At 32.0% G+C, this 15,886-nt stretch overlaps 1 protein-coding gene across 1 annotated transcript; it reads left to right on the top strand.

Moving 5' to 3' along the window:
• The first annotated feature begins 4,979 nt into the window (after window positions 1-4,979).
• LOC128174146 (cell death abnormality protein 1-like) lies at window positions 4,980-14,140 on the top strand. The gene is made up of 9 exons (XM_052839769.1): window positions 4,980-5,005; window positions 5,914-6,221; window positions 6,602-6,859; window positions 7,111-7,242; window positions 8,605-8,742; window positions 9,795-9,932; window positions 10,287-10,424; window positions 12,885-13,011; window positions 13,105-14,140. Exons 1-9 carry the CDS (start codon window positions 4,980-4,982, stop codon window positions 13,316-13,318), a joined length of 1,479 nt encoding a protein of 492 aa, XP_052695729.1. The 3' UTR covers window positions 13,319-14,140.
• The last annotated feature ends 1,746 nt before the right edge of the window (window positions 14,141-15,886 follow it).

Here is a 15,886-nt window from a genome sequence, read left to right as displayed (position 1 = left end):
CTAACGCTGGGGGTAATAGAACGGATTATCAACTGCGTCTTAACCAATGAGATTTGAGTATTTAACATGAAAGTATAATAAAACTCATTGTTACAAGCGCGTGAAATATGAGCGTATGGTTCGCCGTAGTATTCACGTCATTTGTATATAACAGTCTTATCTCACAAATGAGACATTCAGTATAATAGAATAAATAGTGCCTGTTTAGGACGGTAACAGTTGAAATTGACACCCCTCAAAAACAATTCTCAACCTCCACTTCGCGTCGGTTGACAATGGTTTTCTCAGGGTGTCAATTTTAGCTTTTACCCTCCCAAACAGGCACGATCTATATACTAATATATTTCTGTTGAAAATACTTATATGTCCAGGATCTGACATAACATTAATTGCCTCGTAAAGATGACTTGTGATTTTTACTTAAGTACATGTACTTCCCTGCTGTTAAAATTTTTTTCCTGGTAGGTTTATAATAAAGGAAAACGGATTTACCAAAATATATCCGCCAACATTATTAGTATACCTTGTTGGCTCAGTCTGTCAAATTTTTATCCCGCCAAAAAAAGCAATACAGTACATTCATTCTGTGACATTGGGGTGATAGATATCGCATTTCTTGAAGATGTATCCTCGTTCGTTTTTATTCATTTATGTACTTCCCAATATATTGCCCCTCAAAGGTGGGGTCAAGCATCTTTCATTTTTTATCCCCTTCCCCTTCCATTTGCTTAGAAGAGAGAAGGTCGAACATTTTTCTTATAAAATTGTTACCACCTAAACAGTCAAGCTTTAATGAACACCATAGGGTTAATAGTATATACAGGAGGATTTTGCCTTAACATTAACCGCCTTATAAAAAAATAGATTAATGTAAATTCACCTGTTTCATCTTTTGAAACTTGGCCAAATCTTTCGAAAATATCTCAGATTTGTTTCTTTTCTTGGAGTCTACATTTATTATGGATATCTAATTATTTTGTGATTTTGGTTCTCGGGAAAAATCGTTTTTACAGGTTATTGATATTTAAAATGATACGGCTTACTCCTTCTAGACTGAGTGATCCCAGGCAAACAAATTTTGAGCTAACACATAAAATAAGATATGTCAATGTATTGTATGTTAAAATTGAAATGTTCAACAATTTCCTTGTAATTAAAATTGTTTTAGCCTACTCAGTAATTTTTTTATTAATTGATATGTTGTATTACAATTGAACACTTCCCGGAACTGATTTCATGTTTACCTTCTCCTTTCGAAAGAAACACATCCGCATACTTTAACTATAAAAATCTTGCAAAGTTTCCTAATGGTTTGTGGAATTTGCTTAAGGACATATCAAGTAAGTTGTAAAAAATGTTGGGTTTTTTTTGTATTATGAAATATAATAGGATCAAACGCAAAACTATAAATTCACATAGATGATTACTATTTTTATTATAGTTTATCATAAAATGAATGTTAGTATATTAAGGAGGTATGAAAAACGTCAATACCACACAATATTAGCGTTTTGCTTCAGTTAGTGATCGGCAGGTCATTTTTATAATATATTTTTATTCACCTTTTTTATAGAAATTTAAATATGCAATTAACTATCAGCTATTGTGCATTTTTTGAAATTTCAAAGCTTACTCTTTTCGGATGAAATGATCATCTATCTACAAGTATATTCGAAGGTGTCCATAACGAATTAAATCTTAACTTAGAGCTGCAAGTGTTGTCGTCTTTGAACATAATGTAATGCTATATCTAGAAATAAAATTTCTTTACTTCGACGAATCTGTCAGATAATTTTACTATTATATGTATTAATTATATATAATATATGTAATATATATTAATATATGTTCATAGTTATTTAATTTTAGGTTTACAAAATAGCATATATATGTAAATGGATTTAATTAAACGTGTAATAAATATCATATATATTTATAAGTGATGAATTTTAAACAATTCATTTATTTACTACTGTACAATAAATGCCTGGAAAACAAAGGCGCTCCCTTTTGTAACCTGTAAATAAAGCATCTTCATCCTTTATTCATATTACTAAATATCTTTTTGTGGTTTATAAGGGGTGTTTATATAATAACTAATTCAAATGGAGAGCAACTATGTTGGAGAAATGAGTCCTCAGTTAACGTATTTTAAAACGTCACTTTCGCTAAGTAAACAAAGTTTGTTTTTGTTTTTGTATTCCCCACCGCACCCCACCCCATCACATTGTCCCACTGTTTTGATTATTTTGGTTTTTACTCCGAAACACACGTCGACAAGACTTTTTTTTCTTTTCTTAAAACCTGATCACGTTTAATTTACTTTTCCATTGCTGTCAACTTTATCACATACATATATTGTCTTACTATATGTCTTGTCTTACTATATTTTGTCCCGCGTTTTTGCTTCCACCACTGTTTGCTTGACATTTCGTTAATCATAAATACCTTTGTGCTCAAAGTACGTTCATCTTCTACTATGAAAAATGTATAGATTATCTGTTTTGAAACGCCCCTCTATACCGCTTCAGGTTTCAAAATACATAAAAAAAAAGTGTACGGGGATTTTGCATTGCATCAGCTATAAAATAGCCTGTATGATAACGTTGCAAAATTGCACGACGTATCCCGAGTACTTCCGAATGGAGAAAATATGTAAACATTTCCCATTATAAATCTCTGTAAGAAATTTGTTTTCGTGTCTGTGAACTTTTATGAGTGAAAAATGATAATTGTTCAATGAAAATATCTTGGATATATTCTCTTTTATCGATTTCAACTGTGTTTCTTTCGCAGGTATGTGTATTTTTATCTATAATCATCATTAAGTGATGAAAGCGCTTACTTGGTACAGACTATATGTTTATTTAAGAGATAAACAGCAAAACGGGGATATGGGTTTGGTTGGTCACGTGATAAAATCATGTGATCGGAAGATTTGATCACGTACCAACCATGATAATTTTCCGGTGAACTTTTTAACATTGCTGTTTATTACTTATATTTATATTTGAAAAAAGGCAAATTGTTTATAATTGTTAAAATTACCGAAAAATCCTGTTTACAATAATCCAAGCGACAAGCAAGCGATAAGCATTATCATTGTAGGGTCATAAAAACAGTCAATATAGAATTGAACGTTTTCATTATTATGTAGGTTCATAAGAGGAAACATATTTGCAAATAAATATATTAAAATTAATTGGTTTTTATCTTATTTCAATTCCATAGCCTTTTCTTATGGGTGCGGCTTTACTTTGTACTGTATGGGGTGCTTTATTCTCTCTAGGAGCATCTTACGGTAGGACACTTGCAAATATTCAGCATTGATGAATAATAAAAAAAAAAACCACACAAACAAATAACAAAAATTTTGTTTGCTTGATTTGTGAACATGATGTTGAATTCATAAAAAAAACTTCATAAAAAAACGTGTGAATTGTTTTATTAGCTCACCTGTGCTGAAAGCTCAAAAGAGCTTTTTTGATCACATTTCCTCCGTCGTCCGCCTGTCCGTCCATTCGTCCGTCTGTAAACTTTTACATTTTGAACTTCTTCTAAAAAACCACCCGGCCAAATTCAACCAATTTTGGCACAAAGCATCCTTCTGGTAAGACGAATAAGAATTCGGAAATGAAAGACCAATCTTTATTCAAAGCGGAGAAAACCTCGACACTGTAAAAAAAGGGGTGCATTTTTAAAATCTTCTTCTTAAAAACTACTGAGTCAAATTCAACGTTTATTTAGTCTAAACAATTCTTATGGAAAGGAACATATAAATTGCAAAAATCATGGGCTAATTCTGTTTCAAATGTGAGTAATTTACGAACATAACAATAAAGAAAGAATGCGGGTCGATCAGTTTATAACTTCGGGTTAGGTATTTCGTATACCGAAAACGGGACGGTGTTAAGGTAGTCCGAGCCATATGTTCCGCGCTGTCCCAATTTCCTATTTCGCAATTTATTTTTCAGTTATTTTTTTTTCAAATACCCTGAATCAGATATAAAAAAGATTCTTAAGTTTAGTCGATTGCATCATTTCTGCTTCATATGAAACACGAATAACTTTAAAATCATCAATTGTCCTTCACCAAAAGTGTAGATTCGACACCTTTACTCCATCCCACCGAAAACTAGGCTGCCATGTTCGACGAACGAAAACGTGTCAAACTGACAAAGATGAATTTGCTTGTTGTGCAACAGTTTGCATGCAAAAGGAATATATGAAACTTGCATAATGTATTTGTGGCGATTTTGTGAGGCAAATTCAGGTTTAATATTTAATATTTCAATGCGTTGACATGTTCACTTGTGACGGTGGTTTTCGCTTGTTTTGATTTTACTTTCATTTCCGTCAATTATGCCTTTGAACTTTAGGGGAGCTATCGCGTGTATTTTGGAATGTTTACGTATTAAATCAAACATAGACAGCTGATTGTTAACATGTGCAAAATCAGCAAAATCGGATGCACTAACACCATATTATAATATACAATTCATTTGTACTATTCATTTTATTCGTTATTCGGTATCTATACGATCTTTACGTATGGTTGAATATTGCAACGTGATTTGTTAAGATGCTCAGCATTTTTAGTCTAAACGGAGATTATTTTAGCTGCTACAAATAAAAAGGTATATTAATGATGAAAAATAAATTTTGCTTTTTTCTTTGTTTTAGTGCATTTTTTCTTGTTTTAATTGATTACAATTTTCTATAATTTACTGACTTATCTAAAAGTCAAGTTTCGAGTTATAAGCAAGATACAGAGCTTTGTGCACAATACTATGTTTGTACAAAGACCTAAAATTATGCATTATTTTGTTTATATCTTAAATGCCAAATAGGAATTACGAAGTTCAAAAATCTTACGTTAAATGTAATAAATTCATGTAAACAAAAACTTGACTCAAACCAAGGTCTGTATCTTCCTTATAACTCTACGATTGACGCTGAAATTTAGTTAGTCATTAGAAATGTCTTGCCAAAAGGATGATATGCAGTAACTACTTCTGGTGCCCCTTCTTATACGAATTATACATAGAAAATCTACACCAACTTTGATAGTTTTTAAACACAAGTAAATAAAAACGAAGGCTTTCAAACAGTTGCCATAGTTCTGACACATTATTGTGATGAGTATAAAAGCATCGTCGTTGTTCTTGAAAAAAATATTGCAGCGGAACAGCATCTTTGTTTGTAGCCATTTGTCTTTTTCTAATGAAGATGAAAATAATGGATGGGCCTTAGTACAATAAAGCGATATACCTGTCAATACATTGATTAGAATTTATCATGTGACAACATTGTTCAGTTTAATAGTTTATTCATCAGTCAAATGAGCAGGGTTAAGAAACGTCATACGAAATGAAAAACGACAATCATTTATAATGGAAAACCAGTAAAATTTTTAAATGTTTTTGATTCGAGAATTAAGCGCATTGAGGTTTTATTTTCTTCGTTCACATAAAGGATTTAAAAAAAAAAATACAATAACCAGTAAGTAAGGGAGAAGATATACCTATATGCTGTCATATTTTTGATCTCTTTATAAAGGGGGGGGGGCTCCAGAGAACCGGAGATTAACCTTGAACTCCTACCAAAAAATTAGTTGGATATCTTGCATAGAATCTTATTTTCGATAAAAATGGTATTTCATAAAGGTAAAATGTCAAAGATTAAGTGTATTTAAAAATAAGTGTTAAATTTGGATATTTTACGGTAATTTTTTTTTTGGTTATTCTACCGAGGGACCATATGGCATAATAATCTTTGAACGCCCATATAAAGTCATTGTTGCTCAGATGAGCGATGTTGCCCCATGGGCCTCTTGTATATAGAATTAAAGAAAATATTATCTAAAATAATCAAAATTATACATTGTTTTGTTGGAATTAAATCTTAAAAAAGGTGTTTTGTGATAATAAAACGTTTAATTAATCAATTAAATGCATTTTTATCTCTCCCGCTGAATGAATTTTTGGCAAAAGAAAACGTCGCATTGAATAGATCAGCTTGGCAGCTACATCCGTATTCGATTAGTAAATGGAGTGCAGAAAAAGCTGTGGATGGACTGAAATCTGACTTGTCAGCTAATGGAGGTCAGTGTACAGTATCAGCTAACTATAAAACAACAGCTGAGTGGAAGGTGTACCTCGGAGGAGTATTTAAAATCCATCGCATTTCTATACACTACAGGACAGACAATTTGCAATGGAGTAAGATCTATTTTTTTTTTAAACAAGGGATTTGCCAATTCAGTGTTTCATTTATATTCGTTGGCATTAGCTTTCACTTTGTAACAAAAAATATGTTTTATGATATATAAATGACCAGAAAAAGGCTGTACCAATTTAAATTTTCAGTTTTTAAATTATGAAATATGTGATTTTATTGATCTGACCAAAATCAACTTTCTTCGTCATTTGTCTTGAGTAATGATGATACATGTAAAAGTTTACGGTTTAAATTATCATTTTTCTTAATCTTGTTTATATTGAGCGCTGATAAAAAGTTAAAAATGTTTTAGTTCATATCAATATAATGTAAAATTTTAATGATAGAATCTTTTAATTGATTCGTCATATATTCATATCAGATGTATTCAATGGCTACACCTCAAGGTTTCTGGGGTTGTCAGTTTACGTGTCGAACACAACCAATAAGAAAGATGGCCTATTATGTTTTAAAGACAACTTCTACACAACAGCGACAATACCAAATCCAATGAACATAACATGCTCAAAAAATATAAGCGGAAGAATAGTCATCTACTACAACAACAGAACGCACCTTCCGTATCCTGCTGGGTATTCTTCCTACGCATACAATGAACTCTGTGAAGTGGAAGTTTATTGTACGTTTTGCTTTCCTTATTTATTTATTTTTTTTAATTTATAGTTACGTTTTGAGTAAAATTCATGAAACAAAGAAAAAAAGATTAAAGGAGGAAGAGATAAATATAAAACTTGGTTAGAAGGACATAGTTATACAACTAGATATTTGATACACATAAGTTTGAAAGCGTTCATAGAAAATGAAATGAAAATAAACTTAATTAGATATTTACTTCATTATGAAAATGAGTGTTTCATCTAATTTTGCAAGCTTGCCAGTATGGATATTTTGGAAAAGATTGCAGTGAGAAATGTCACGCAAAATGTACAGGCTGTGATATTTACAGTGGCTTATGTGATTCTGGATGTCAACCAGGATGGAAAGGAGAGAACTGTTCTGAAGGTATTGTTTTTTGTAAAAAAAAAAAACCAAACAAACCGCACAATTTGTGTTGTTAGTGGTCTATTCCTTGTCCTCAGTATTTTTATAGCCTTTCTTTTTTGTCAACTGAGTCAGACTAAACTGTTAAAAATGTTCAGGAAAATGGCTCAACCTTTCTTCCCAACACTTTGGTACCTAGTATACAATATAAACAACACAATGTTCTGAATTTAAGTTTCGTTAAAGTATCTTGTATATGACTGCCTAAAGGTTGATTTGTTTTCTCTTATTCAATTGTTAACTCCTTTAAGACTTTATTTTATTATCAAAGTTTGATTTTCTCTATATTTTCAAAATTCCAAGGGAAAGATGAGATGATAAGAAAACAAGGTTGTTTTTAATTCTGTTAAAGATTGACACTAAGCCCAACATTTTTAAATTTTAATTTTAAGGTTAACAAACCCGCCGCTCGGTTTTCTTACTTTTTAGAAGAAAAAAATAATTTCAAAAGAGATCTTTTCCCCCTGACGGAAAATTTTTGACCGGATCAACATTTATTTGGGTTCGGGTTCAAGATTTTAATCGGGATCCATAATGTAAAGCTCCAATTTCTTGTCTAATATGGCCTGGTTAAGTCTGAAATTTGTGTGCGGGGATGGAAAATGCCGAGATATACAACTTAAGAGGATCAAGCTTTCTTGTAACCGATATGTAATTAATGCATGTCGATGTGTTGCAAGTTGAAAGGAACCGGTCACTAGAGCATCCAAAACGCTGATTAAAATAAAATTCTTACAAAATTTATTTAAAGTAAGTTAACATATTCTAAAGCAACATTGTCTTTTGAAGATATCCATGCTTAACACCTCTGACCATACATTTATGTTTAGCATTCTTTAATTCAACCATTTTATACGAAGTTTTCTTTCATTGGTATTAACGATGATTTCCCTTTACAAAAAAATTGGAAAACAATTTGAACCTAGCTAAAATGTTTATATGATACAACTGTAACTAAAGATTCTTCTAATGATAAATGACTTTATCCCTATAAAATGACTAATGAACATTGCAACATGTAACATCAAAGCAGCATGTCTAATATTCTATTGTACTTTTTCAATGAGATGTTTCACAGATTACATACTTTTCACACACTACACTTCATGCTACACTTGATTCAATTACACAGCACAATCATGACGTTGCAATTCATTTAATATTAATAGAATAAAGATAATGTCAAAAATGTTTTCCCCTCCAGCAGAACTTTACAGTTGTGGTTCGTAAACCTAAAAATCATTTTGATGTTCTATAACCTAAAAATTAAAAAAGAAATGCTGGCCTAATAGCCTTTATTTGGACTTTTTTTTTCTTCACCAGCCTGCAAAGAAGGGTTTTATGGTGTTAAATGCACTGAAACGTGCGGGAATTGCCGTGACCTCACCCCGTGTTTACATACTAGTGGAAAATGTGTAAACGGATGTGATTCTGGTTATCAGGGGGATTTGTGTAAAACGCGTGAGTAATAAATTCGCAAAGTAATTTACCAATATAATAACGATAGAAGAAATAAGATACGTATTTGTGATACATCAATGAATAACTTTAATTGTAATTTCTTATTTTTATATATGAATATATATGTGGCTATGTTAAGGCTGTCAGAAGCTAAATATATATCGAAAAATGATACTATATTAATTATCGAAAAATACTTTAACCGAGCGAATTACTTTAAATAATAAATTAACAGTGACATCCAACACTATATTTGAATATTTTTGTGACGTCATATATTTTTTTAAGCACGTGACGGGTGTGTTTTAACACGGTAAATAATCTATAAAAATCGCATCGGCGCAAGTGAATAATGACATCAAATCAAAAATATTTTTATGAAAAATCCTTCGATAAGTAATGTATTTTGCATTTCTTGCTGGGGGTTCATTTAAATATTTTGTTTATTTGAAATATTGTCAAAACATTTCGCTACGCCATCGAAATTAGGCACATTTTTACCTTTTAGGCTCTATTTACACAAAATCGGGTCAATCGGTAGGTTTCCCCCAGCAAGATTCACATTGGTACTTATTTCTTCTCCCGATTTCACGTAAACTATACTAAGATTGTTTTTTTCTTTCACTTGCACCAAACCTTTTTTTATATGTATATACATATCACCATTCATTAGATTACACGTATCAGGGGGAGTCTCAAAACGATTATTTTATGAATAGTTATTTACCTATTACGAAGCTTTAAAACTGTTGATTTTTTTTTATACTTCATATCGGAGATATTGAATTTAGCATCACTAGTATTTACAACAGTGTCTATGTAAAGGAATGAAGCGGTTTTATTATGCACAATGAATATCACTTATTACGTTACGATACATTCCCGAAGAACTATCGAAAGGAATGCAGTTAACTATGACGTCATATCGTATGAAGTACAGACAAGTGACTTTCTACATATCGCTGTGAAATTAATCGGGCAGCCTTAACATAGCCGCGTATACATTTCTGCAATTGAATAGATATTTTGTACAGAAACATTTTTTTTCATAGCTTGTAACAGAGGATCCTATGGATATGGATGCAAAGAAAGGTGCGGTCAATGTCGTGACTTAAATCAGTGTTATCATATAACAGGGACTTGCCAGACGGGATGTGATCCTGGTTATGAAGGAGATATGTGTAACACAAGTAGGTATAGTCCATGTATTAGGCAGACAGACGAATATACAGATAGATAGATAGATAGATAGATAGATAGATAGATAGATAGATAGATAGATAGATAGATAGATAGATAGATAGATAGATAGATAGTTAGATAGATAGATGAATAGATAGATAGATAGATATATAGATAGATAGATAGATAGATAGATAGATAGATAGATAGATAGATAGATAGATAGATAGATAGATGAATAGATAGGTAGATAGATAGATAGATAGATAGATAGATAGATAGATAAATAGGTAGATAGATAGATAGATAGATAGATAGATAGATAGATAGATAGATAGATAGATATTTTATATTTTTGTCAGCTTGTCGACAAGGATTCTTCGGAGAAAATTGTGCAGAACCATGTATTGACACATGTGACGGATGTAATACTGTAAATGGTTTATGTGAATATGGTTGTGTCTCTGGCTGGAAGGGATACTTCTGCAATGAACAAAATGGTAATGTCCTTTTCTACACTCTCAAATTATGTCAAGTCGTATAACTGCTTTTGTAAATAAATGTTTTATCCTGATACTGATAAACATTTTAAGTATGCAAATGAAAAATCGCCTGCAATGCTCCTTGTCAAAACATATCAACGAGCTACAGACGTGTGCGATAATTTAACGGCAAAAATCAAAACGGCAGCGCTCAAGCGTGAATTAAACAGATCAACGTCAAAAATTGCTACTCTTTATTTAATGCTTCGTCATTTCACCCTTAACCCTCAAAACTTTCCTCATCCTTCTTGGCATGAAATTATATAAGTCCTGAATGTAATCTTAGGGAAGACCTTGCCAAATGTTCACGATAGCACTGAACAGTTTGTCAGGGGTGTTGATGGTTGCTGCTACAACTTTAGTTTTACTTTCAGCCAAACATTTTCTTTTTAAGTCGGGAGATTGGGCAGGCCATCTTATACAATTTATACAATTCCTGGCCATGTAATTCTTGACATCTTAAGCGCGGTGAATCGGGGCATTATCGTCTTTGAATAGAATGTTCTGTTTGGGAAAATGTATGGCGAGTACGGTCCACAATGTGTGGATCAAGGATTTATATATACTTATGACGATTAAAATGTAACAGTGCCATTTACAGTTGTAATTGTGCCCACACCGTGGTATGTGATACATCTCCACATCATAACTGAGATTTTGCGTTGAGATGGAGACAGGTGCAGTCTGGCTGCGTCCTTGCGCCGCCATACATAGGGTGCTTTCAATTTAAACGGCATCGCCGGATTTGCCGGTGTTGCTTTCGTCGCCGAATGCTTGAACTCGCGTCGCCGGCGAGCGATAGTGGCAACGCATTTTATCATTGCCGATTAGGAAACAATATGGCGTGTAGGTAACCATAATTTACAAAACTGGATTTCTCTAACTAAAATTTGTCCTTGTAAACCAAAAAACATTGAAACTGCAAAGAGCCAACATTTGTGGACCAAATTCTGAGATAAGTATCAGTTTTAAGTTTTCCCAAAACAACCTGACTTTAATCAGAGAAAATCACTTCATTCCACTGACCGCTCACACGCCATTTCAGCGTACCTCCGCTTATTTTCTGTTTACTTCCCTCACACGGACTTTCTTCTTCACGATACGTCTATGGTAACACTACCGATAAAGACATCGTTGGACATTCATTTAGACACATGTTGGGGTCTGTTTTCATTAAACTGTGTGGTAATTTCTCTCAATGCTGTCTTTCTGTTGGTCCGAGAGAGCCTAACAAGGGACATTGTATCCGTCACCGACAGTAAACGAGGACGTCCAGTTTGAGGTAATTTTTCAACATCGCCTCGAAATTTATACATGTAACGAGTGATAACTCCTGTAACTGTTCCTCTGGGAATTTTCAACACATCAGCAATATCCTGTAATTTATGTCATTTCGAAATAACAGCGCAGACCAAACTTGCTTACGCTACGCTTCACGCTGCCTCTATTTTGATTTTTGCCGTCACATTTTGGCACACGTCTGCTGTACCTAACACTGCCTCTAAAACTTCTTTTTTCTATATTTTACACTTAAGCAAACGATATACGACTGATTGCCAAAAACGAGAGCAAATGCTTAATGAAAATTGCGTGTACGCTTATTAAACTTGTCGATCGAATTGAGTTTCATTTTGAAACTGATTGAAATGATTTAAAAATTGTACCTGCCTTAACACATAGAAAAGTTTTTAGTAAAATTCATAAACTTACACAATTACATGTATATTGATGTTATAAAACAATGATTTGAAGAAAGAAGTACCAGTGTGGTTTTTTTCTATACTTGCCCGAAAATTCAAAAAGTGTTTAAATCTTATGAAAGTACACATTTGCCATTGTTAACACGTGCATATTAAAAAAAAATACATTTTTATCTGCGGTCTAAAAAGAATGACTCCAACACTTTGTCACAGCATTAGTACAAATCATACTCAAATGTAAGGAATTAATGTTTGTTTAAGGGTCACGCCTTTTTTAAAAAGGAGAAAATAAAAAATTATGAAAAATTGGTCGGTGCATGTATCTTTTAAAAATCTTCTCATAGATCAAATGTCTATAAATTTCATAAACGTGTGTTGAAGCAGGTAGTGTAAATTCAATTCCGTTCAAATTATAATCCCTGTATAGGAGGCCAAAACGGGTGGGGGGTGTTGAGGGTGTCTAATATTTTTATACGAACATATAGAGAACACTTCTCAAAAATATTACAAAATACGTTTCAACTTATAGCACAATTTTGATTCTTGGTCTTGTTTATTTTAAGATGTGTTTAGTAAAAGCGCTTATACAGGAATATCATTATGGCTTTTTGTTTTCATTTGATAAAGTCGTATTTTAAATGTATGTTCTGTCATCGAGATTATAAAAAGTATAAACCGGGTAATTAAGATACCTTTAATACTGTATTCATCTTTTCAGTATCATCAATATCCACAATTACTCACAATGTGAACAAAAGGAAATTTATTTTTGCTGGTCTTCTTGGTGCATTATGCCTTTCTGTCATCATCATTGGAATATTGATTGCATGTAATGTCGCTACAAGGTACTTTTCAAGTTCTTATACTTTTTTATTATGCAGTGATGCTCATAGAAAAAAACCCACTAAAACATTTTATCTTCTTAAAATAAATTTTAGGAAACGGGAGCATAAGAAGAGTCAAACAGTCGACGTAGAAGAATCACAATGTGGCGACACGCCGTATGTTTCTAATAATGACGTCATGAGTACTGAATACCAAGAGCTTAGAGACCGTAGAACACAAATTTACGAAAACCTAAATTGTATATCTATATATGATCGTGCTTTTGAAATATGTGATAATTTCATTTTGGACAAAATCAATTTTTGATCTCCTCAGCAATCGCTATATATTACATCAAATGATACTGGGAAGATTTTATTTTGTTTATATGAAAATCAACATTTTAAATCGACAGTTTGACAACAACAACAAATTGATAGGTTTTGTTAAATTGTAAAAAAAAAATGGGTTATATTTTAAGTAAGTTACAGTCTTTTAATGCATATCTTTTACAATTTTAAGCTATGCTATGGAATGCGATTTTAATGATTTGCTATGAGATTTGTATGCTATACTACGCGATTGCTATGAGATTTGTATGCAATGCTATGAGAAATTGAAATGAATAGCTTAATGTTATGGTATGCTATGCTATGGTATGCTATGAGATTTGAACAAAAACGCATCCATGCACAGAAGAGTTCCACATATATGAAGAAGTAAAATAATAATCCAAAGTTTACCACAAATCTGCAATGTGAACATTTATTTTCTAAAACAAAAACATTTGAAAACCAAGTCAAAATAATGTTGTATGCTAAGTTATGGTATGCTATAGTATGATATGACGAATGAGATTGTATGCTATGGTATGAGATTCCAAAGCTATGCTACATGTATGAGATTTTAATGCTATGCTGCTATGCTATGAGATTTTAATGCTATGCTATGGTATATGTTGTAAAAGATATTGAACTGACTGTAGATAATGTTCCATGGTCTTATTTGTTATAATCACAACAAAACGTTTACTAAACATAATCTATTTATTACATTTTTGACGCCGTCTCTACAGGTTTGTTTTCTTGTCAATAAAATCAATGTTTAGCTGGACGACTTAATCTTAAAAGTCTCTCCGCATATGACATTTTTTTTTAAAATTGGGATACGTTGTATCTTTTGATTGAAATCGTCATAGTTGAGAGAGAGAGAGAGAGAGAGAGAGAGAGAGGGAGAGAGAGAGAGAGAGCTACGAACCGATAATATGATATCTGTACAAGGTCAATTGAGGGAATTTGAATTAGAATCTTGAAATTCCTCGATAACTTGCATTAGTACATCTTATGTCATCTTTCCATGCCTTCACAATAAATTTACGTTAATCCATGAATATCCAAGTCAATAAAACGGTCTACATGTACATGTATTTTGACACCGACACGCTACAGCATTTACTATGAAATTCAATAATCTATAAGAGATGTAATAATGTATTTGCCCAATTACTTATTATGGTTTCTCTTTCCAGTTGGATTTTTTAACATATAAACACCATATTTTTTTTTAATTCATCTCAACATATAAAATATAGATTTGTGCGTTACCATGTATCTTTTTGATGTGGCCAGCTTTGCTAATAGATTTAAAAAAGAACTTTTTTGTTCGCACGACTGAGCCAGTCGTCGTCAAACTAATTGTTTATAATATATCAAAGTTATCAATACATCTTTGTATTTATTGTATGTTTTGCTTTTATATAAATACAATGTATATGTAATTTACTTGAAGTATAAAAATTAGAGATTTGTATAACGAGTGTTGCATGTATGTAAGTAGGCGATCACTTGACCATTATGTTATGTATTGTAAGTTTTTGCTATTCATAGATTTCTGTCATCTCCATTTGTTATTACTTCAACGTGAATAAATCACTTACTTATACTTATGAAGTGTGAGCAGGTAACAAAAAAACTTCCTTGTTAATTACCACTTGTGGACAAACAAAGAATTTTAAAAAAAATCATGATAAATGGTATTGTATGTCAACAATGTGAAACATTTCCCGTGTTTTATATATAATCTTCAGATTTTTTTCTGCGAGACATTATGTAATATTGATAAGTTAACGACAATGCAAAAATATATTTCCAACTTTATCGATTACTCAAGAGCAATACTAAAATCAATATTCAGCGATATTATTTAACTAATAAATCTACCCCAGCCGTATTTCTTTAGTGAAGTAAGGTATTTACAACATGATAATCTTTTATATTTGCAACATTTAAACTTTAGATAAAGAATAATTGGATCAACAAATCTGTTACTGATGGACTCCAACAAATAATTTTGTTATACTTTCATGTTACATACTGAAATCTGATTGGTTAAGACGCAGTTAATAATATTTACTATTACCCTCAGCGTTAGCAACGCACTTGGCAACGGGTAACATTAAAAAATGTTACATGCGCGAAAATTATGCGCGTACGGTTCGCTGTAAAATTCACGTTATTCCCATATAAAAGCAGTAAAATTTTCTTAAAAATTTTAAAAAAGACATTCAGTATAACAAAATAAATAGTGCCTGTTTGGGAGGATAACAGTTGAAATTGACACCCCTCGAAAACCATTGTCAACCTCCGCTTCGCGTCGGTTGACAATGGTTTTCTCGGGGTGTCAATTTCAACTGTTACCCTCCCAAACAGGCACTATTTATATAATATTTCTTTGGTTTCTTTTTATTCCTTGTTACCATTTTTACTTCTTTTTGTACATGCCATGTAAAGTTTTGATAGAAGAATAATGATCTGATTGATGTTTCTGTTTTTGTTTTTCATATTAATAGGTATTTAGTTACATTCAATGATTTGTAGTGTTATTAGGTGAAATCAA

This window comes from Crassostrea angulata, chromosome 2, assembly GCF_025612915.1.
Source record: "Crassostrea angulata isolate pt1a10 chromosome 2, ASM2561291v2, whole genome shotgun sequence".
NCBI lineage: Eukaryota > Metazoa > Mollusca > Bivalvia > Ostreida > Ostreidae > Magallana > Magallana angulata.
The sequence above is the reverse complement of the archived record's forward strand: the minus strand, read 5'-3'. Positions and strand labels throughout refer to the sequence as shown.